This window comes from Pyrgilauda ruficollis, unplaced genomic scaffold, assembly GCF_017590135.1.
Source record: "Pyrgilauda ruficollis isolate IOZ18807 unplaced genomic scaffold, ASM1759013v1 scaffold23, whole genome shotgun sequence".
Classification (NCBI taxonomy): Eukaryota; Metazoa; Chordata; class Aves; order Passeriformes; family Passeridae; genus Pyrgilauda; species Pyrgilauda ruficollis.
This window is the reverse complement of record NW_024522539.1, coordinates 9,243,392-9,266,736: the sequence shown is the minus strand read 5'-3', so window position 1 is coordinate 9,266,736 and position 23,345 is coordinate 9,243,392. Positions and strand designations below refer to the sequence as shown.

Below are 23,345 nucleotides of genomic sequence, written 5' to 3'. Positions count from 1 at the left end.
TTGCTCTATTTTAGGGATTTTTTCAGGAACTACCCATTATGTCATTAGCAGATTGAGGAACCAGTTAGCCAAGGGAAATGTGCTGCTTAGACGTTGCTCCAATGAATTATTTTGTGATTAAAATAATGTTTGTGTCCTCACATCCCACACATTTAACAACAGTGTAATCTCTGTGATTTCTTACTAATGATAAGAGTGGCACTGTTTGAGTGGTGATAGTGGCAGCATCCAAGTGGAGAGTTTCCCACGGTTGTGACAGCAGATGTTGGCAGCAAACAATGAAATGAACCTTTTCTATTCATTCTGTTTCCTGTGAGCAAATATTCTATTCCTCATTGTCCATAACAAAACCCTGAGTGCAGCGTAGCTATAATAAAACCTTATTTATCACCAGCAATATTTACCCTGCCTGTAATCCATTATCAGCTATTTTATTTTAGTTCCGAACGGGACCTGCTGTTTGTTCTCTTCTGCACAGAACAAGAGATGAACCCAATGAAGCTGTCACCTTTGAGCTAAAGTAGGGTATATGTTACACGAAATATTTCTTATATAGTTTAGTTCTGAAAACATTGTTAAAAATATTGTTCCTTATTTGCTGTTCCAAATTAAAAACATAACGTAATTAGCTACCATCTGTTTCTTTGAACAGCTGTCCATATATATTAGCATATTAATCACTTGTAATGAGCTAAAATCAGGGGTTTTGAGAACTTTGGGATCATTTTGAGTTGGTCCTGTGCTTGATGCCTGTCCCTTCTTAGCTTGTTCCTCTGTGGGATCATTTACAGTACAGCCAAGAGATGTTCATAAATTCCTATTAAACACATGGGCAGCTCATTACATTTTTCCTGTTTCCAGAGCAATATGAGATAAAACAGATGAATATGCAGTAGTTTTTTGCACTTCTCTCAATGCCTTTTTATCAATTTGGGGTTTTATTTCAGTACATTAATCTGATGTGTGTGTGTCAGAGCATCTTTCTCATATCTATAAAACAGTTCCTTCTCAAGTATCTATTTGCAGCAGAAACTAGAAAAGGTTTCACACTGTTCTGTAGACTGTGTGTGAGAACAATGTAAAAACTTTCTAGAACTATGTAAGTGGTTGTGCTTGCATTAGAGTACCTGGGGCAGAGAATCAAAGCTGCTCTGGCAGCCTGTTCTCTCCTGTGGGAGAACAGCAAAACTGCTGGGAGGTATCAGACACAGAGTCTGCCTGGCCTGGCATCCTTTCTCCAGCAGGGCCAGCCCCAAGCAGGAGCCTAGGGTATGGCAAAAATAGGCAAGAATGTATTGTATGGGAAATAATTTCTCTTTCTGGTGCTTAGTCCACAAGTCCTACCTCTTGTCTTTTCCCAGGGCTGCCTGATGCAGTGTAGAGCAAGTGAAGATGGATAAGGATTCAACATTGAGTAGTGTCAAAGATTGTGCTGCTAGAGAGAGGTCAGGTGTTTTCAGGTCCTAAAAGTGGAACAAGAGGCAATCTATAAGGATGTTCTTTGAAACTGAGAGCAATGTAGGTGGAGGAGTTGGAGGAATTCTGGAGACACAAGACTAAATCCCAGTGCTTGTGCATATCATACAGGAGAAAAGAAAGCACAGTGAGGGAAGAGGTGCCTTTTCCCAGCTCAGTGGTCTAGGGTGATATCCATGGAGGAATATCACCTCCATGGATAGTGTAACCTGTTCTGCTCTGATCTGAAGGGCAGGAAATCCACAGAGGATCATTGCTGCTTCACACTGTAGTTCTGGAACTGGCAATAGCTGTGAAGCCTTTTCTTTTAGCAGCATGGGACTGACAGCATAAGGACAGAACACTTGTGGGGAAACACAGTATTGGAAACACTTTCTGGGAAAAAAAAGAGTTCTCAAAACAGTTCTTAGGAAAAGTTCCTGTCTCCCATATCAAATTTGTTCTGTGCTGGTACCTTGTTTTCATGGCTACTGCTAGCACAGTGGTCGGGTGTGCTGGTGTAACATCTGCTAGCTTTTATTTGGTTTTGAAAGCTCTTGAGCTTTTTCTCTCCCACAAGTCTCATGTTAATGTGCCTTATATCCATGGCATGGATTACTGTGAGACTTCTGAAAGATTGATTGAAAATGGGAAAGTGCAGAGGCAACTCCTCTTAGTGATACACTATCTTACACATCAAAAGAGCACAGATGAGAACATGGGAGATTGTAAAAACCCTCAGCTGGGAGGAGTTAGATAAACACTCACCAATGACCTGCCTGTTAAACCTTTTCCAGAATGTGTGAGTCTGAGAGATAAAGGGAGCTATAAAGGAGGAAGCAGCTGGCAGGGCACCAGACCAAACTGACCACAGCTCCCAAAAGGTTGTGGCCCAGGTTGGAAGAGGTGCCTTCCTAAGGAATCAGTATGGAGCCTGAGGAGTACAGACAGAGAGGTGAGTGTTCTGTGGCTCTTGCAAATAGGTAACATTTGCTCGTGGAGATCTACTGTTGTAGGGCTGTGAGTGATACCCAAAATTAGGATGGGCTATATACTCTTTAAATGTGCACTTTGCCTTGAGACTTGGATCTGCTGAGGCAAAAATGTGTCCCAGGTTGAGTTTAAATTAACGGATTTAGTGTCTCTGGGTAACAGCCTTTTTGGTCTTACATCTAAGATGCTGTGGGAGAGCTGCAAAACTGTAATTCTGAATAAACTTGTGCTAAGGGGTAATGCAAAATAGCTTTTCACTGGCTTCACACCCTGAGACTGCAGTGGTACTTGGACAGTTCTGGAGATGGAGAGCCAACTTTGGTTGCAGGGCTGGAGGAGATTGCCTTAAAAAGTGGAGAAAGGGTGTGGAGTGATGCAGCTGATTTCAGAGGATGTGAAACCGGGTTTGCTTTAATGACAAGGAAGTGTAGGACATTATGAAAATTTAATTCCTGTGAAATGCAGAAAATCTAAACTTTCAGTAACCAAACAAACTTGTACCATGACTATGTTTTAAAGGTACATTTGAACTATTTAGTGATGGAACTGAAAAAACCCTGTGAGCCTGTTTTAGAACATTATTAGATGGGACAAGTAGGGTGTAGGAGGGAGGAGCTGGGAGCAGTATTCCAATGCTATTGGAATCTCTGTCCAATGCTAAGGACAGATTGTGTGGAGTGTCTGAACTGCTAGTTAGTGTTTCCATAACTGAAACTGAAACCACTGGTTTGCCTCTTCCAGGGAAAGAGATGGTGGATTACATTTGCCAGTACCTGAGCAATGTGAGAGAGAGAAGGGTGACTCCTGATGTGCAGCCAGGTTACATGAGAGCCCAGCTGCCAGACTCTGCCCCAATGGACCCAGACAGCTGGGACAACATCTTTGGAGATATAGAGAAGATTATTATGCCAGGGGTAAGAAATAAAACAATAATGACAGGAAAAAACCATTACTACCTGGGGTGAACACCAAATCCTGGGAATGTACAAGTTCTGCAGAAGATTGTTCTAAATAAATAAAGTACCAAAAATGTAGCATGAATCTTGTAAATGTTATGTCCACAGTTGTGTTCCTAACTATAATTTTAGGGGTTAGATTATAAGTGTATTTTTTAACTATTTTGTATATAACTCATATTTGCTTATAGGGAAACAAATTCAGCAGTATGAGAAAATCATTAGCTTCACAATGTCTTTACTGCTGAACCATATAATCTTAATTTCAGAGATGTGGAAACTGGGCACAGCAAGGTGAAACAACTCTTGCCCAGCTTCATGCACATACAAGGCTTGTTTCCTGTGCTTTGAATGTAAAAGTCTGCTTCCTCTTGTACAGAGATACTGCAGATTCTGCTAAAGGAATTCATATTACCAAATTGCATGTTTTACGTAAGAAGCTTTTTCAAAGCCTGTTCTCAAACTTTTTTGTAGATGTTTGCAGAAACTTGATCTGATGTAGGAGAGGCAACCAGATTACATGTACTTATGCTGGTGTTCCCCACACCAGTTCATTCAGATGTATAGAAGGGTTTCTATAGTTGTAAATTGCTGTGTGTAGCTAGAAGCAACTTGTTTGACAAAATGAGCAAATTTGTTGCAAGGATTCCCTTTATAAAGATAAATATTTTGATAAATCTTTCTGACTCTGGTCTTTCAAATGCAGCACAACATTCTTTCCTGTTCAGAATCTTTGCCTGCCTGTTTAATTCAGATAAATGCCTTTGCTGCTATTTGCAATTTATCTGTTAATAATACAGTGTTATCATCTGCTAGTGCTGCTCCCCTGTTGATATTATCTCTGCAGCTCCCTGCTGCAGATATATAGTTGCACATATTATGTTGCTGTAATCATTTTCTCTCACTTTAAACAGATAGGAACCACTACATCTCATGCAAAGTTTTGTGACATTTTCAGACTGAATTTCTACATAATTCTGTTCTAGGTAGTCCATTGGCAAAGTCCACACATGCATGCCTACTTTCCAGCTCTAACTTCCTGGCCTTCACTCCTTGGAGATATGTTGGCTGACGCAATTAACTGCTTGGGATTCACATGGGTAAATTTTTTGGGGCTATTTTAGACATTCCTCTCCTGTGTGTAATATGCAAGAGCAGGTCTTAGTCATTCTTTCTTGTTCTCTGAGTCAGTACAATTATTTGTTTTAACCAACTGTATGTTGTTGCATAAATGAAAATTGTCACTTAAAAAAAAAAAACCCAAAAGAACATATAAGAACAAGCATTACCTAGTAGTAAGAGGTGAATGAAGAAAATATACTAGAAATGTCTGTTTTCAAATTCTTTGTGTATCCCACTGAGCATTGTTCCTTTTCATCTGGTCTCAGTGCCAAGACTCTTACACAAGCAGTGTAAGCAATACAGCAGCCACCGTCCATGACTGCAGGCTAGATTGGGCTCCATTCCAGTTCTCCTGCTCCTTTGAGAGAACACACTTCCTATTTTTCCTCTTCTGAAAATAATTGTTTGGTGTCCTGGGCCAGAATATCTGCGTATTTTATTTCCTCCTGCAGCAGCTACAGAGCACCACTTGCTTATGACTCTGCACACCGCAGTAGTTTCTGAAGCCAGTGTTTTCCCCAGTGCCAAAGCTGCCCAGATTTTTAGATGTGTGTCTTTATGTAGGAAAGTAGAAGCTCATAAGCCTGTAAGAAATTGTTTGGTGTGGTGTCCATGTAGCTGTATCAGATTAGCTCATTGCCTCTCTTAGCTCTCAGTTGGATGAGGGATCTGTGCCCAGGGTGAAATACAGCCTGATTCTCCTTTTTCATTTTTTATAGGCCTCCAGCCCAGCCTGTACAGAACTGGAAATGAATGTGATGGATTGGTTGGCTAAAATGCTGGGCCTCCCAGATAAATTCCTGCACCACCATCCTGACAGTGTGGGTGGAGGAGTATTACAGGTAGGGGAAATTAGAGATGGCCTTATCAATGTTTGTTTTCCAGTGAATTTCTCTCTGGGTGATAGTTTTCCTAAAACAAGACCAACAAAATTTTCTATATGGCTCTGAATCTAAATTTGGCATATAGAATAGACATTGCTATTGCTTTTAGTGCTGTGTTATGGACAAACAGCAGCTATTCTTGTGGTCTTTTTAAGGATAATGCGTCAGATTTAATTTCTTTAATCTGTTTCACATCACCAAATTTTGTACTAAAGTGATTCTTACATAATTAGAGAAAGAATCCTTATCACTGTCCTTCTGCCACAGTCCTTAGCAACACAAGAAGTTATTTTTCCTTTTTCTCCTGTCTACTTTTTGTCTCTGAGAGGTGCAAGGTCAAGGCCTGAACTGTTATCTCCTTCCAGAAGGCGTAAGCAAGAGTTCCCTGGAATCAGTGCTGCGTCTTTGTTGTCATAAGGGGCTTTGATCATGTTTGTAATTTTGTGGTAAATACTATGTTTTATTTGTAGAACAAAAGGAAAATGTGGTTTATTTACTCACCAGAACTCAGTGCTGCATGTTAAAATATACAGCAGCTAAAAGGCTTTGTTTTGTGTTGCTGGCCCAGAGAGTTGCTCATCAGCTAATGACTCTCCACTGCGTCAGAGAAAAGCAGGAGTAGGAATAAAAGAGGGCAGCTGGGCACTTCACTGATTTCAGCAGATCCCTGGCAAAATAGCAATGAAGTAGCAGTTGCAGTAAATGAGCAATGTCTTTGCAGAGCACTGTGAGTGAATCAACCTTGGTTGCACTGCTGGCAGCAAGGAAGAACAAGATTCTGGAGATGAAGGTTTCTGAGCCAGACACTGACGAGTCCGTGCTCAATTCTCGCCTCATCGCTTATGCATCTGATCAAGTAGGTTCTTATGATTCCAAGGAAGACAAATTGCTTCTGCTGTCTCACTCAGCCTTTGCCATGTGAAGTCACATTTCTGTACAACAAGACAGGAATCCCTCACAAGCGTGGACCAGTTCCCCTGCTGCTACTTTCTGCAGATGGGGAAACTGAATCAGTGTGAGGCGAGGTTTTTAGGGTCCTGGCAGTCCTCAAGAGATTGTTTCACATGACTGAGTTGTGCATTTCCTTCCTGTTTTTCACAAAGCCTTGATCCAGGAACTATGTGCTGAGCTCATGCTGCTTCATCTCGCTTCATCTCGTGTTCCTTCCCAGCCTCCTTGCCCTCAGAGACAGGCATGCTCAAGGCACTGTTATCTAAATGCTGCTCCTGGCTGGGGGCTCCACTGTTGGCTTTTGCCAGCAAACTTGTTCTGTCCTTGGCCTCCTGAACTGAGCAGTTATATTCCCCTGGGAAAACTACAACAGGAGAGACACTCAAGCTCTTTCTCTCTTAGTCTAACTAAAAGAACTGTATCTTGTAAGGTGTTTTGCTCTCTCTAGAAGTAAACACACTTGAGGGGATTTATCTTCTTATGGTAGGGAGGAGGGAATAAACTGAAGTTGATTCATTTCTAGAGCTGAGTTTTGATAAATGGCCTTCCAAACACAAGATGAGGATGCCTATTATTATATTTTAGAAACCAGTAGCCAAGTAAATGAAGCATTCTTTGGAATTACAGTGTACAATTTCTTACAGTTACTCACAAAGAAGAAGCTTTCAGACTTGTATTAATAGGGATTACAATAAGGTCGTTATCTCTGTATTTCTTTCCACCACTGTCTTTCATAAAGCCATAACTTATCACAGCTGTTCAGCCTCAGAGCTTGAGTTCTTACTGTTTTTTCTTATTTTAAAGGCACATTCCTCTGTAGAAAAGGCTGGCTTGATTTCTCTTGTGAAGATAAAATTTCTGCCTGTGGATGAGAACTTTTCCCTCAGAGGTGAAACTTTGAAGAAAGCCATTGCAGAAGACAGAAAGAAAGGCCTAGTGCCAGTGTTTGTATGTTCAGCTTTCTGGTTGGGGGTATTGATATACTGTTATATTCTTAATGTCAACATGAAATTACATACAAAAAATTTCTTGTTGTGTCAAAATACATTACCTGAAGATTTCAATGTATACAAGAATTTCTATTTTATTAAATAAAAAGTTTTAATGTTTTGACTGCCTGCAATAAACTGCCCACTTTTAAAGTGCTGCATCCATGTATTAAAAGAAACCAAATCCATTATAACAGATTTTTTTTTTTTCCTAGGTTTGTGCAACTTTGGGTACAACTGGTGTCTGTGCTTTTGACAATCTCTCAGAACTGGGTCCAGTTTGTAAGTGTCTCTTTTATTTCCTGATTTTGATCTGTGAAAGTATCTAGAGGATACTCTAGTATCTAGAAGATATTCTTAGATTTTTTATGCCAAAATGAAGGAGAGCTGAGTGTTTCAGACACGTCTTAGGGATGGCTGAAGTCAGTACAAGACTGCAGTGATTTCTCTAAGATTTAGATTAGGATGCTAAAATACATTCCATTTGAGATGGATGAAATTTGCCAACTGGTAAATCTTTAATGTGGTTATTCAGGAAATACAGGCTGAGTGGTACTGTTGTAGGATGGACACATTAATATTTAATCTAGCAAAGGGGTTTTGAAGGTAGATTCTGGTAGGACATCCTCTGGATCAATCAGTATCATAGGTAAATTTGACATGGTTCCAAAGTCTATTCCAGCATAAATTCTGACCAGTAGCTGCTGAAGACCTGAGGAGCTTTCTCTTATGGGTCAGATTGTGCCTTCTATTTCTGGGTCCTTTTTTGCTTGCCACTATGTCTTTATTTTGGCTTTGTGCAACTGAGGGGTACTGGGGAATTTCACTTAGTGAAAGGGCAGGTGAGAGAACTCAAATGTTGAAAAGACTCACATGAAATATAGAATAGTGAATTTTGTTACAGAGTCCACCTGGTTTCAGCATTATCCTTTATTTTGGCATTATGGATCCACACCTTTAGAATAAAAGTAGATTTTATTATTTTATTATGTCAATTGCTTGTCTTCCTCCTCCAAAACACTGCACCTGGTTTGCAGAGAGGAGAGATCAGCATGCACTTTGATTCCCTATATCCCTTACATAACAACAATCTCAATTCCAACAGGTGATGCTGAGGGACTCTGGCTTCATATTGATGCTGCATATGCAGGAACAGCATTTGTATGTCCTGAATTTCGATTGTTTTTGGATGGAATTGAATATGCAGATTCCTTTACTTTTAATCCTTCTAAGTGGATGATGGTCCATTTTGACTGCACTGGGTTTTGGTGAGTATAGTCAAAACACAAACAACGCCAAAAGGATAACATGCAAATTGCAAAGTTTTTGTCTGCACTTACTTTGCTAAATCTAGTTCCTTCTACAATCCATAGGGTTAAAGATAAATACAAGTTGCATCAAACCTTCAGTGTCAACCCTGTCTACCTCAGACATGCCAATTCAGGAGCTGCAATTGACTTCATGGTAAGTTATTATTTAAACTGATATTTTATATTGCCTATAAAATTTTCAATCAGACTGTTAAATTCCTCTCACATTCTGGAGTATGTTTATCTTTTAGCTGGTTTTACTATGTAAACCAAATTATATTGAGATCCTAATGCAGAGAAAATAGCAAAACTTTGCAGTAAGCCCTGGTTATGAAGATTAATTATAAAATTGCTTTCAGATTGAAATATTTCAGATTTTTACACAAGTACAGATCCAGCCTTGCCTTTCTAATGCAAAGGGTCATTTCTGTTTATTGTATTGCTGAAGTAATTCCTACTGATGCCATTTTGGCTGGATTTCTTGTATCTCTGATATATAATAGAAGAGAGAAAGGAGTAAGCAATGGAAAACCCATGCTCTGAAGCAGCAGGAGAATGAATTACATTTTTTCTTCAGATTAAGGTATTCATAGGAGAGCTAAGAGGCATTTCACTGCAGATACATCTTACAGCAGATTTCAGTACAGTAATACAAAGGAATATTCACTGCCAATTATTTCTGCTATGATCTCACCCTAGTCCTGAAAAGATAATTGTTTTCTTGAAATCAATAGTGCTTTTCACTAGAGTAGAGAGAGGGTAGGATGGAAAAAAGGATATTGAGTCCCTCTTGTGGTTAAATTGAATTCTGCACGTGACTGTGCAGCTTCCCTGAAATATTCCTTTTCATGTTTTTTCACTCTTTTCCTTGGAGTAGGTGTTACTTTGTCTGGAACTGTCTACCTCAGTGTCAAATCTTGCTGTTTATAATTGATTTGGGAAAATGTTCAGGAAATTACAGGAGCTGAAGCGAGCACTAGTCAGTCCTAAAGTGTAAATGGCCACATCTTAAATTGATTATGCTCTTAAATGCAAAAAGTTGTTATAAGCTGGTAATTAATTTAAAATTCTAAGCGTATCTAAGCCATAAATTAAGGGGAATATCCAAAATCTTATTTTTGCAAATAATTGAAAAATATGGGGTCACAGTGTTTCTTTGATGGCTGTTTTCTAGGCTTAGCAGATTTTCAGTAATATGACACTATTCATCTCAAGAGAGGTCTGAAGCAAGAGATGCAGCAGTGGAAGGGGAACTCTCCTTTGTTGGTTCTGCACTCACTGATGCACCGTTCTGTTTTCACAGCACTGGCAAATTCCACTGAGCCGTCGATTTCGTTCTTTGAAGCTGTGGTTTGTGCTTCGTTCCTTTGGGGTGAAAAAGCTTCAAGCTCACGTCCGACAGGTGTGTGAGTTACCAGTGTGTTATGTTCACTGCTTGGTGGGTGAGATTAGTACACTCAGAGATGCAGAGATAACAGAGTAACAGGAGTCCTCTCATACACAAAGCTTGCATGGGAATTCTAAATGCCTGCTGGCTTTACTCTGAAATAATCTGTGAAGACTGACTGTAGACAAAACATTTCCTGTCCACTTCTTGATAGCACTGGACAATGGAAAGGGACTTGGTCACTGCCTTCTGCACTTTACTGAGCCATAATCCGGGGAAGCTTTCTTTGAGGTCAATTGGCAGCTTTTTGGGAGGGAGGCTGTGATGAATAACTGAACCCACCACTATGAAAATGTACAGGCTTAAGTCTCTGATGGAGTGTAAATATGAGGAGTCACATTGAGGATCAATGGTTGCTGCAAAAAGACTAATATGAGAAGGCACATTCTCTTTTCAAACCTCCTTCTAGAAGATCCCTATGTATAGGCCAGTTACTCATGTTCATTGTCAAGAGTTTGGGCAAACAGAGACAGACTTTAAAATTCTTAGCTTTGATGTAATTTTTCTGTTTGCTCTTATTCATGAATTGGAGTAATGTGTTTTAGTAAGGAAAGGAATTATTTTTAACTACCCAGTTTAGCATCTTACAAGTGGGTTTGTGACAAACAAATAGATAACTTTTTTCTCCCCTTAATTGTAGGGTACTGAAACAGCCAAATTCTTTGAATCCTTGGTTAAAAGTGACCCACTCTTTGAAATTCCTGCCAAGAGACATCTTGGGCTGGTTGTATTTCGCCTAAAGGTAAAGATTGACCCTTTTGCATGTCCCTTTGTAATGAACAGACCACAGCTGATGTCTCCCCAGACATTAATAACTGTGAATATGTTTCCATTTAAGAATTTGTGATTGCAATTCTTAGATATGTTTAGATGTCACTGAAAATTCTAACTATAGTATTTTTTTATTATTCATATTTAAAACAGGGTCCCAATTGGCTGACAGAAAAACTCCTGAAAGAGCTAAGCAGTTCTGGCAGGCTCTTCCTCATTCCAGCAACCATCCATGACAAGTTCATCCTTCGCTTTACTGTGACATCTCAGTTCACAACCAGGGAAGATATTCTGCAGGACTGGAGCATCATTCAACACACTGCAGCCCAAATCATTAGCCAGAATTATGGGTTGCACTGCATCAATTCTGGTGATGGGGCAGGAATCCCCACTACAATAGTTCAGCCTTCTTCTGATGCCATTATCAATGTTCCTCAGCTTTATTTAGATGGAGGGAAATACAAAACACCTTCCAGAAAAACAGTAGTACAGCCTAAGAAAGTATCAGTAAGTCCCAGTAAGTGTGTGATTAGTCAGCAGGTGAAAGGTCAAGAGGATCCTCTGGATGACTGTTTTCCAGAAGATGTCCAAAATGTTACCAAACATAAGTTAACCTCTTTTTTATTCAGTTATTTCTCTGTTCAAGGCAAGAAAAAGACAGCACGTTCCCTTAGCTGCACCAGTGTGCCTGTGACTGGTAATCTGGAGCAATGTAACCCCAAAGCAGCAGCCACTGACAAGAAGGAGTCTCATGCAAGTGCCAGAGTTCTTTCCAGGCTGCCTGAAGACATGATGATGTTTAAAAAAGGTGCCTTCAAAAAACTCATTAAATTCTACAGTGTCCCAAGCTTTCCAGAGTGTAGCATTCAGTGTGGCCTTCAGCTGCCTTGTTGTCCTCTGCAGGCCATTGTTTAACAAGTAAGAGAGCTTGGTCCTTAGAAAGAGAACCAAAGTTTGCTTATTCACATGCAATACTACATGTTCTTCTGTTCAAAATGTAAACCGTGGCGATGACCACTGAGAAAATGCCTGTGCTTTTACTGGTGAAAACCTCATGTATTTATAGATTAAAATTTCAAATAAATCTTATAGGCCTATAACATGAAACCTTCTGTTTTGTAGACTGTAGTAAAGAAAATGCTAATTTCTACCTCACCAGTCCTGTTAATGGACAGTTTCCAGCTGGTAGGCTGGAACCACTTTGACAAAGTATGCTGGCCCCAGGAGGTGATAAACAATCTAGGTCTCTATTTGCACCACTGGTTTTTGGTTTGTTGTGTTTTTTTTTCTTTTTTCTTTTCTTTCTTTTTTTTTTTTTTTTTTTTTTTTTTTTTTTTTTTTGAGGAGTGGGTTTTGATACCTTGACTTAAATTCTCTAGACTGATGTGAGGATCTGTGTGTGCAGACAATGCCAACATCAGTTTTGAACAGTGCAAAAAGAAGGATATAACCTCTCTAAGAGATTTTGCTGCAGCAGGGCAATTTTCCCAGAGTTAAACACAGCAGCCCTGCCAGTCCACCTGTTCTAATCAGCTGAGGGAGGCTTTGTGCAACCACGTTGCAAAACAGTTGCCCTTGCGAAGCACCTGTGGCCTTTCTCAGCATTACCTAAGGTCTGTAAATCACAAATGCATGAGGAAAGAGAGGAGGAATGATATTTCCTTCTCTCTCATAACAGAACTAAAGGGGCTTTGTAGATTAAAGGGTCTCTATACAGCAAACAAATGCTTTGCTACAAGAGACCAGTGATTTATGTATATAAAAAATTGGGGGGGGAGAAAAATCTATTAAGGACAAATTTAAATTTAGGAATAGTATAGCTGAGTCAGGAAACATGATGATTGATGGACTTTATTCTGGGAAAGCACTGCTAGATGCTCGCTGCTTTCCTTCTTGTTGTTTCCAGACACCTACAGTCACCCTCTCTTGAAGGCAGTGCGCTCAGGCAGATGGATCTTCCCTCTGATCCAGAACAACTTTTCCCAGGTTATATAAACAATAAGCCTGGTTAATGTCTAGGCCTTTATACAAAATCAGCTAATCTCATCAGCCAACATGCAGTAGTTCTGCTTCATTAAGACAATCTCATAGTCACACTTTATTTCTGCTAAAAAATCAATAACCATGTTTCATATCACTTTTAATAGTGCTATTAAATCTTTCTGTTTACACAATAAAGCAATAAACACACAGTGAGGATGGCAGTCTCTTTGTGCCTAGTCTTAGATGTTTAAATTTATATTCAGCAATAAGATGTACTGCCCTGAGTCAGACACTTGTAATTTATAAACATATCTAATGTGCTAGTGAGTAACAAAAGTGTGGTAGAATTTTAGAAAATTATAGAAAGGCTTTTCCCCCCCCTTCCTGTCCTTTCCTCCACCTGTTTCTTTTATTATGTAATTTAATAGTATTTTATTAGACACTAAGAATCTTTTAAAATATATATTGACTTTTTAACTTGGAATACTTCCTTGAAAGGATAAGACTTTTCTGTCAGCAACAGACTAGAATGTGTATTTATGCAGAATAAGCATGTTGGTTCTATGTCTTTCAGGGAATACAGGGCAGAGGGCAATGCAGTAGATGGTAGAAGTCAAAGATGAGCATGGAATGCTGGAGTTGCAAAACACTGCTTCAAGGAGTGATTCAAGAAAGAAATCTGAGCCATTGAGCAAAGATAAATAATGTGCATAAATTGCAAGGAGACTGTGGACCTGATTCTCTGTCCTGGCTTATGGTTATCATAAGGTGCTACAAAGACTGATTGATCCCTCTTTCCTTACTAAATTCTAACTGCAGTTCTGCTACTGTGACATTCATTTTATGCTCAAATATTTTTGGAAATAAGGAGGAACTGATTATAATTGCAGTGATCCAAACCATCTATGAAGCACCTATCAGTAGTTACCCCATGCAAACAATAGCTTAAGTGCATCACTCTTTAAACACTCACATTAACACTTTCACCTGGGGATCACCTGGCTTGGGTTAGGACAGTTTGGCTACAACACCCCCAAAACTCACACTACCCAAAACACAGGTCCATAGGTTTCTGGAGAGCTTCTCCTTTTTGGTGTGCAGCTGAAGTGCTCACATAAGCACATAAGGTAAGTGTTTTCTCTATCCACTTTAACAGAATGTCAGTTAATGGATTGTCATTCCTCCCCTATGCAAAAGAATGATTAATTCAAGCCAAAAGCTCCTTTGTTTTCCTTGAAAAAAGTTAATGTTAGTGTGCAGTGAGAGATTATAGACCTCATTAGGAAAGGTTTTTGTTGGGCTTCCCCCTTTCCCTTTATGGTTAGATTTTCAGCAAAATGTAACAAATGTTCCCTGTTATTTAGTTAGCAAACAACAAGAAAAGTTGTTTAATGATGCCTGTGGCACACTGCACAGCTTATGCAAATATCTAATGACCTGGCACCCTAGAGGTAAATAACCCCCAATAAACTTTCACTGAGATAAATAACCCTTCAATAAATGTTGAAATCCATATTTTATCGTAGAGATAAGTTATTTTAATGACATAAAAACTGTGTTATTGAATTCAGCATAGTTATTTCCTTAGTTACTCAGAAAACTTGAAGGAAACTCCAGGAATTTCACCCTTCTGACTGGACCTAGTGACCAGGACTCAGTACTTGTTGGTTCCAAACAGCCATTACTATGAATAAGGATGGCTTTTCCTTTTTTACTTTTTAAAAAATAATTATTTTTCATTTTATAGTTTGCTATGTGCCACTAAGGGGACAAATTCCTTCTCTCATGTTCAGCCTTCTACTGCCTTTTTATGTCAAATCTCATACTTTCCAGCCCAAGGTCATTGATCTGCCAGGAAACTTTTTGACTGCAGACTTTCTTTCCGCTGCAGGATAAGTTCCCTTTGCTGCTGGATGAGCTGTGGCCAGCTCTAGTGCAGCCCCAGCCCTGGGTGTGCAGGACAGATCCCTGCCCTTCAGGGGCTCAGACCTCCCTGCAGCTGGAGCCTGAGCCCGAGGGTTTGGGTGGCCCAGCCAGGGCTGCCTCTGCTGCTCCCACACGGCTCCCAGGAGCCAGCCTCAGAACACATGGGACTGTGTCAGGAGCTGTTCGGGGAAAATTAACTGGTTTATGTCCAGGATAAATTTGGACTATCACTAGGCATTAGCATTTGCATAAATTAGAGGGGTTTTACACTTCTCCTATAACAGAGTCACTGTTTCAAACTGGTGCCACAGGAATTTTTTACAAGTCGCTTCACAGCTGTAAACACTACAGAACATTTTTGGGAGGTTCATATGTGATGGCAACTGCCTGGGAAAAGTAGGAGAAATTAGTAGACCCTGTTAGCTAGGGTCACAGACAGTATTTCCAAAGCATTGCTGAACTTCCATAACTAATTCCAGCTTCCTGCTCAGAGTGTGTAGCAGTTTTGTGCTGTGGTCCTTCAATGGGCTTTCTGAAGAAGTTTTTCTGTGTAATCTTTTCTTCTTCAGTTACATTTCTGACTTTCTAACATGGGATGTGGCATTAGTTCTGTAACTCCAGTAGGGAGTTGTAATCAGCAGCCTGGAGAGCTGAAACCCTCACGCTTATTTATTGTGAATGTAACATTTTGAAGGGCCATTATCTGCCTTATTATTCAGGGCTAATTTGTTTTAAAACTTGTAAGTCTTCACACAATGAATATTTGGTTTGCTCAGCAGCTTTTGCACAATATGTGTGCAATGTTTTTCTAAGCTATTCCTTGACATAAACATTTTCCACTGTTCTCCAGTACATGTTTCTCACAAAGGTTTTCAGCTCAAGGCTTCGCAGGTTTTGCCAAAAGGCAAAGCCATCTTGCTGTGATCCACGAGATGTCACCAGAGGGCAACAAGTGACTGGAAGTTTGTGTTAAATATGGATTCAGGCTCAATGTACAGTTAATTAAGAGAAAGATACTTAGAAAGAGATCATGGGAAAGCCCAGCACTCCTCATGCTGGCTGACATAGGATGCTCCAGGCTGCAGCATTTTCTGTGCAGACAGCCTCTTCTCTTTTCTCTGTTTTGTTATGGTGTAACAGGAGCCTTCACTGTTCAAATCAGAATGCACCATTCCAGCCAGCTCAAGGGACAATAATCATAGCACAAAGCAACATTTACCTAATTACTGATGAATGGCAGAGAGATGGGACTCAGACTGGATGACTGTGCCTTCAGTGAACCTGTGTAACAGGTCAGCTGGGTTTGTTCTTTCTTTATTTGTTTCACCTGACCATTCCCATGGAAAATCCCAGCTGGGTATTTTTCAGAATTGCTAAATTGAAGCCTTCAAGCTTCATTTTTCAGTTTCAAATGTCCTTCTGTGACCTTTAAAATTAATAGCTACTACAGTTTCTACTAAAGGTTTATTTGCAGCTTTACCACAGTTTTTCTCTAAGGTTTCAATCAGATGAGACAGGTTGACCTGCTCTAATTAATTGGCGCTGCCAAAAGGTGTCATTCTGGTTCCCTGTCCTCCTTATGTGACCTGCTAGTTCCACTGCCTCCCTTGCACCACCTCTGATGCCCTTCTGACAGTTTAGTGATGGATTCAGCTCACTAAGCCAGCAAAAAACTGTGTTTTTGGGGTGAGTTCTCTGTTGAATCACTGAGTGGAACTGGCTTATTGAGGAGTCATATTAGTACCAATACTAGGATTAATACAAAGGAAGGAATAAGGAAACAATAAGCTTAATCTCCCTTCCCTACACACCTACACCTCAAATTCTTCTGTTCCCTTCCCACTTGGGAAGGAGTGTAAAGTATCTATTAACCAAAATAATTTTTGTAAATGTAAGAACCAGGTTTGCAGTCTGTGCAGAGATAAATCAACAAATCTACTCACAGCAGAGTTCAAGCCATTCCATTTTCCCCCTCAGTGCCTGGCAGAGGTTCAGGAGATGAAGGTCAGTACATACATGCCCTGGCACTACTGAAACTGTGCTTACATCAGCAGTTTATTAGTATTTTTCCATATGTGTCCCCACTTCTGAGGATGATGCTCACAAATCTATAATGCATCAGGATTTCTAGTAGGTCAGCCAGGGGAGTTGACTTGCTGGTCCAGTTGCAGCTGATTTGACATCACTGGAATACTTTGCAATCACCAACCTCAAAAAAGTCTCCTTCTAAAGGAGTGAGCCACTCCTGTGACTAGAATTTCCAAGGAAGTCTTGTCTAGTGTATTACCCAGGTCCCTCCTAAAATCTAGAAATTTAGATAGTACAGGGTGCCTTTACTTTGCTGCATTGTGTTACAAGCTCTTTTATGTTCCTTTATGTTAATGCCATTGCTTTTGAAAGATAAAATGGTGTAACATGGCTGGGAATAAACACGTCATGATTCATTAGACAAAGTCATATAGACAGTCCAGATTTGTGTGTTAAAAGTGGAGACATAGAGGCAATCTGCCACACTCCACAGAAGATGAGAGGTGTGTGACTAGGGTAGCACAAAATGACAGTGCTATTACTGGGTATGCATTTATTAACTATGGATCTCAGCTACTCCAAATCATGACCTGTCATTTAGCCCACTGGTCAGAGGATGGAATCTTTGATACTATTGTGGTTTCTAGGCTATTGAAGCTAAAATTCTTCAACTATTTTAGACAGAGTGGTGAGCTTAGATTTAGCTCTCTGCTCATTTATGACTGGCTAAAGAAATTCTAGGTGAAGCTGTCTGAGTCACAGTGAGACTCATCTTTCTGTTGCAGAGGTGTTAGAAGCAACTGCTATGAAATTCTAGGAACAAAATTTTAATATTCTGCAGTGACATGTGAGAGATTCCTGGTGCTGGATGGTAACTAAATTCTTGGCACTGAGCCCATCCTCATCTTTCTTGGATAGACATGGTTTGGATTCATCAGAACAGATGTGCTCTCCAGGATCAGAGGAGGGAGCTGTCAAAGCTCAGGAATTATCTCCTCTCCTCGTAGAGAACTCCTAAAGGAGCCTTTCTCAATTCTCTTTCATGAAGTGCAGAAAATGCTTCCATCCCATGCATAGATTTTGAATTCTGTTGGTTCATCAGACACACAGTGAAGCTCATTCCAGACTACACCAGCAGAGTTAGCTCAGAGTTCAGTCAGCTGGGTTAGTACAGGCACCCCAGTCCCAGCAAGCTCTTTGCTCTCTCGTCTGCTGACAAATTACCTGTCAAGAACTGGAGTGACCATGGGGACATGAAAGGGTAAGGATTAAGCACAAAGCTTAGCTGAGAATTTTAAAGTACTAATTTCCACCAAATTTTGACTTTGCCATTTTTTCTTCATTTATGATGGAAGAGTAATTGAAATCCATGTGTCCAAATCCAGTGTTGTTTTTTTTTAACCACTCACTTAAGCTTGACTCAGATTGAGCATAAAACTCTCCATGAATTTATTAAATCCTCTGAAGGAGACACTCAAATCAAATCCTCCTTGTATAATTTGTTGCTATCCTACCATCAAGGCAAGATTATACTCAGCAAACTTTTCAAAGGCAGTGCAGTATGAGCAATGTTCACAGCTGCTGCCAAGAGCAGCATCAAATGACAGGGTGTGCTTATCAAAGAACAGTGATTTCCTAGAAAGAGGGGTGGAGGAAGAGGCTTTGCTCTCACAGCCTGCTGTCTGGGCAGCAGCAAAGGGAATAGATGAGCTCTGCCATCAGGTTTAGTGCAAGGGTACTTCAGCCTCTTTTACATGAACAAACCCCTTCAAATTACGAGAGCAGTAGCTTGCTTACAGTTGCAAGTGATTAAAGGAGCCAGAATTTGTATAATGTGATATGGCTGCAATTCTAACTAGTGTGAGTGAGCAGAAAGCTGAATGCAGTTGTTATTTCAGGGGCACAGCAAAGTATATTAACAATTTCTATAAATATTCTTAAAGAAAGATGTGAAGCAGTTTTAAAATTTTAAATGCTTGTGTACAACGGGCTGTGTTGCAAGACCATACATTTGAGATTAAAGAAATTTCAAATGTCCTAGAGCCATGAAGTTCACTTGGCAGCCCTGAGAGAAAGTATTGTCACAGTACTGATCCTAGAAAATGTTGGCAGATTGTGTTACTGTATGCATGGAAATACTGGGCTGAATGAAATCTATCCCACCAAGTGATGTGCCTCTTGCTGCATGAACCTCCAGCATTTTTCAGTAGTCAGCACTGCACTGCCTCTGGAAATGACAGAGTGTAAAATGTCAGGGATTATGGCCACCAAATCCTTTGCCTTCATAGAACTTCATTCAGCTCTGTCATCTTTCTATAATGGAAATGTGACATCTAAAATTAAAACAGGCATTTATATGCATGCCGAAACTCATCTTTATATGCACATGCAGTGCACTAATCAGAATGTAGATTTCTACAAACTCAGGGAGGAAAAGAAATTAATTATTAAGTCAGTCATTTCTTTGATGTAACATATTTTATGATTGGCCAGAAGGACAGTGGAAACTCTTATCTTTCTGAAATCAGGTGGATTCAGTCAACAAGGACTATTTTATTTGCTCAAACTTCCAAACTTTTTTTTTTACTACTTTTAAGCCAAAAATTTAGTCTAACAATTATCTCACCATGGCTCTTTCATTGTGTTTTCTATTTCATTGCAACTTCTATCTCCTCACTGGCTAATGCCCTGCCCCTCATGTTTATGCACCTCTCCTACCTGTACTGTCTCCTTGGCTCAGTTACTGAGCCTTACTTTGAATGGGGCTACATAATTGCATTTCTCTATATCCTTTCAGTATTCCAGCTACTTGGTTCCCAAAAAAGGAGTTAAATTATTTCCTAAGTTATCAGATGAGCTTGAAATTCAGTGCAATGCATATTAACATTGATATACTATTTTGAGTTATATATGTTGGAATGTGTCATATATGTTTTTGATTGCATTTTGCAGTTAATTTTTAAAGAAATTTTAACAAATAGATATGAGGAGCAATGTTTACTTAAATAACATAAAATAATGCACTAAGAATTGCCTCATACCAACAGACTTAGAAAAATTTGATCTATTGCTACCTAAGTTTCCTGCAGAAAACATCTACAGAAGTCATCTACTTTTACCAAAGGAGGTAAAGACAAGGAAGGTTTTGGCCTTGCTTCCAAGAACAGGAGGTTACATGGCCATGGGCTGTGTATGTGCATCTATATGTGTCTGCTCTGCCCTTCCCTCTCTGCAACTTGAGCCTGCTGGCTGCTTTCAGGCACATTTGGGAAAGGGTCATAGGTCTCAATGGTATTAGGTTTCTGTGAATTTCACGATAATAGCTAGCTGGATAGGAATAAAGAGACCCCTGAAATGCCCTAGCAAAAAGGGGAAGAGCTATTAGATAGCAGTGTACCCACATAATAGAGATTCCTTATAAACTTGCATCTGTGATTGTAGTAAATGTGAATGTAGGAAATAAAAGTTTATGTTTCTGATTTAGCATTTACCATATAAATTGTATGAAAATATAGGAGATATTCTTAGCTCAGTTGCATCTTAGCTCTTGTGCTCACAGGGGTGTTTCATTCTGTAGTCAAAACTGCAGTGTAGCAGATTGTGTCCAGTCTGATGGACAATTTGGTATTAGCATGTCACATAGGGAGAACAGAAAATCTTCCAAGAAGTATCCAGAGCTGGCATTTGGGGAAAACTACAGGACCCTTCAATAACTATAAGAGATAAACAGGCAGAAGCTATGTAGAGTTTATTATGAAGTTTAAACATTAAATGGGGTTTGGTGAAGCTGGGATTAGGGATAAAGAATTTGCTGCCTTTTTCTATATGTAGCTTGTTCAGTTGGATACATTTAATTTTATCTTTTGAGTGTGAAGAATGATAAAGCAAGATTTGTATTATTAAATTAGAATAGAAATATCTTTCAAAGTACTTTGACAATAGTACACTGCTTTAGCTCTATAAGCAGTCACAAGTTAAAGATCTTTCAAATTAGAGAAATTGTTTTAATTGTGTGTAACAATATTTTTATTGTTTTTAGAGCTCAGAGTTAAGTACAAAATTATAAGCTTTAGAGGAGGGGGGGAAAGTAATTTTAATGTTTTGAGGTGCATTTATTCTTTCCATTTGGAACAGTTCAGACTTTTGAACTTCAGGAAGTTTGAAACTTGCTTTCTAAGAAGCATACTGGGTTCTTCTGTGTTGTTTCTGATAGCTAACAGATAAGATTTGCTGGGCCAAATTCTCTTCCTGGGGGTGATAGTCTGTTGGAATTTAGCAAGCAGTATCCTTGACAAGGCAGTAGAAGGAAGGAACTGAAGTCTCTATGTGTCTTTTTGAGCAGATTAAGTTTCTGTAAGTAACATAAAAACTGTTGAGTAGATCTAAATGTTAAGACCAGCTAACACTGGATTTACCATTAAAAAAAAAAAATCAGTAATATAATAGAAATACTGCTAAGAAAGGGTAAGCTGTTCCTTAGCCTTTAATATCATATCTCCCAAGTCACACGTGTAGTGTACCACACTACAAACCGAAACAACAATTGAAGAACTCAGTTACTGGGCAGATGGAAATTCATATCTAAGCAGTAATAAAATCCATTGAGACTTCTGTTTCTCTAATAGAGATGTGTTAGAGATTAGACAGGTGAAGCTAAGACAAGATACTGTCCTAAAACATAGATGAGTTCATACTTTGAACTTCAGTAACTCTGGTTTCATTGCCAAGGATGACTTCTGTGTCTCCTGTTGCTTTTCCTAGTTCTGTAGTTTTAAACTCGAGTTTTACTACTTTTTATCTTATTCTCTCAGGCTGTTGGGCTAGAATGTTGCTCTTCAGTCGCTGGACCTACTCTGTTTTAAATGCATTACTTTGTTGTCAGAATGAGGTGGTTCTACATAAGCCACTCAAGGCACCTTGTGTCATTTAAAAATGATAGATAGACTATAAAAAAACATGCATAGAGCCCCTTTAAAAAAAAAAACCCACAACCTGCTAATTAATATTCATAGGCCAAATCTCAGCAATAGAAATGTGAAGCTCTTTCTTCTGTTTCAAGTTAAAATTCCATACTAAGGTGAGGTTTGCACAGGAAGGAAGTATCTTTACTAGATCAGCACATAATTTAAAAATAATTGGCAAGCTTTTGGTTAGTGAGATGAGCTTTCAAGGTGTTACAATAATTCTAGCAATTTTGTGTAATAAAACTAGCCATGTGATCTTTATAAAAAGATTTTTAATCTGAAAAGCTCCATGGCTGCTTAGACAACTCCAAGTTCACATAAACTTCTTGTATTTGAATGAATGAACTTGGCTTTCTCTAAATTTGAATAATCATTACTGGTGTTGTGCTCCTTGATTTATGTCTCTATTAAAATATACACTGCTAGATCAAGTCCTACTTGTAGAAGTAGAGGAATAAAGAGCTGCCTACCATACAAAAAGCAAGAGGACTCTGGTTTTGATGCCAGAGGGAACCGTAAGGAATGACACTTTCACACACCACAAATGCATGATGATGCCTGTATTTGATGTTAAGGAATAAAAAGATGTAAGCAAAGAAACAATAAGTAACTGCTTACGGAGACAAATGAGGGTTTTTTCCAGTGATCCAGAAGATGGTCAAGTGAGGACAGAAGCATAGTGATAGCTCTAGAGTGCACTGTGGATGGTTAGGGCAGTCTGGGGGTCAGATGATAGTTTAAAGGCTGGGAGGAAAATGCTATTTACCACGAGTCAAGCCTTCATGGTCAGACTGCAAATGTGCCAGTTAGGAAAAGGAAAATAAATCTGCTTTGACTGTACTTAGGTGAAGATTGGCTTGTGTCCATGAGGAGCTACCCCTAAAAAAGTAAGAGAGACATATGAGATATGGGAAAGAATGTTTCCACTAAAAAAAATTCTGAGCAGAACAAATCCAACCCAGAAGAATTTTTTTTAAATAAAATGTTAGAGCATTTAGCAAAAAGTTGTTGCAGTGATGGTGAGGATTCTATAAAGCATCAGACCTATGTAGTAAGTGGGGAAAGAAGTGTTGTGCAGAGTCAGAAAAACTATGTAAACTGAGTTGATAAAGAATGATTCAAAGGTCCAAAACTAGCTGATAAGTTGAAAAGGACAGAAAAGGAAGCAAGACCTTTGGATTTAGCCACAAGCCAATCATTAATTTTTTTAGGTCAATGTGAGTAGAGTGACCTTAGCAAAATCAACTGAATCAAAAAGCAAGAATTTGAGCAGAACTAGCATAAACTTAATGAAGAATATGTGTACTTGATGACTAAAAATAACCGTATGATGCACTTCGGACACATTTTAGAGAAAAATTTTAAAACGTGACTTTCTCCAAGCCAGGTTGCTGCTGAAGTCCTTCGTGGAAAGGAAATCCAGGTGCGTTGGAAGAAGCTGTCGGTCATCTCTGGGGCTGGGTCTCCTGGGGCTGCCTCCGAGCCCGGCGGCTCCGGGCTGGGAGCGGGGGAGCCGGGCCGGGCAGAGCCGGGGCAGCCGGGCTGGGCAGAACCGGGGGGAACCCA

The 23,345-nt window shown here is 39.5% G+C and overlaps 1 protein-coding gene across 1 annotated transcript; it reads left to right on the top strand.

Annotated features, from left to right (window-relative positions):
* Positions 1-2,012: 2,012 nt before the first annotated feature.
* On the top strand, positions 2,013-11,981 carry HDC (histidine decarboxylase). The gene is made up of 12 exons (XM_041468997.1): positions 2,013-2,410; positions 3,190-3,362; positions 4,391-4,504; positions 5,246-5,368; positions 6,132-6,266; positions 7,166-7,309; positions 7,566-7,632; positions 8,456-8,618; positions 8,724-8,814; positions 9,964-10,062; positions 10,748-10,849; positions 11,032-11,981. Exons 1-12 carry the CDS (start codon positions 2,383-2,385, stop codon positions 11,791-11,793), a joined length of 2,001 nt encoding a protein of 666 aa, XP_041324931.1. The 5' UTR covers positions 2,013-2,382; the 3' UTR covers positions 11,794-11,981.
* Positions 11,982-23,345: the final 11,364 nt, after the last annotated feature.

Excerpts from the sequence above, each read along its gene's own strand:
- HDC (XM_041468997.1), top strand. The coding sequence starts at position 2,383 with ATGGAGCCTGAGGAGTACAGACAGAGAG. Across the intron at positions 3,363-4,390 it reads AGAAGATTATTATGCCAGGG|GTAGTCCATTGGCAAAGTCC; the intron begins GTAAGAAATAAA and ends ATTCTGTTCTAG. Across the intron at positions 6,267-7,165 it reads TCGCTTATGCATCTGATCAA|GCACATTCCTCTGTAGAAAA; the intron begins GTAGGTTCTTAT and ends CTTATTTTAAAG.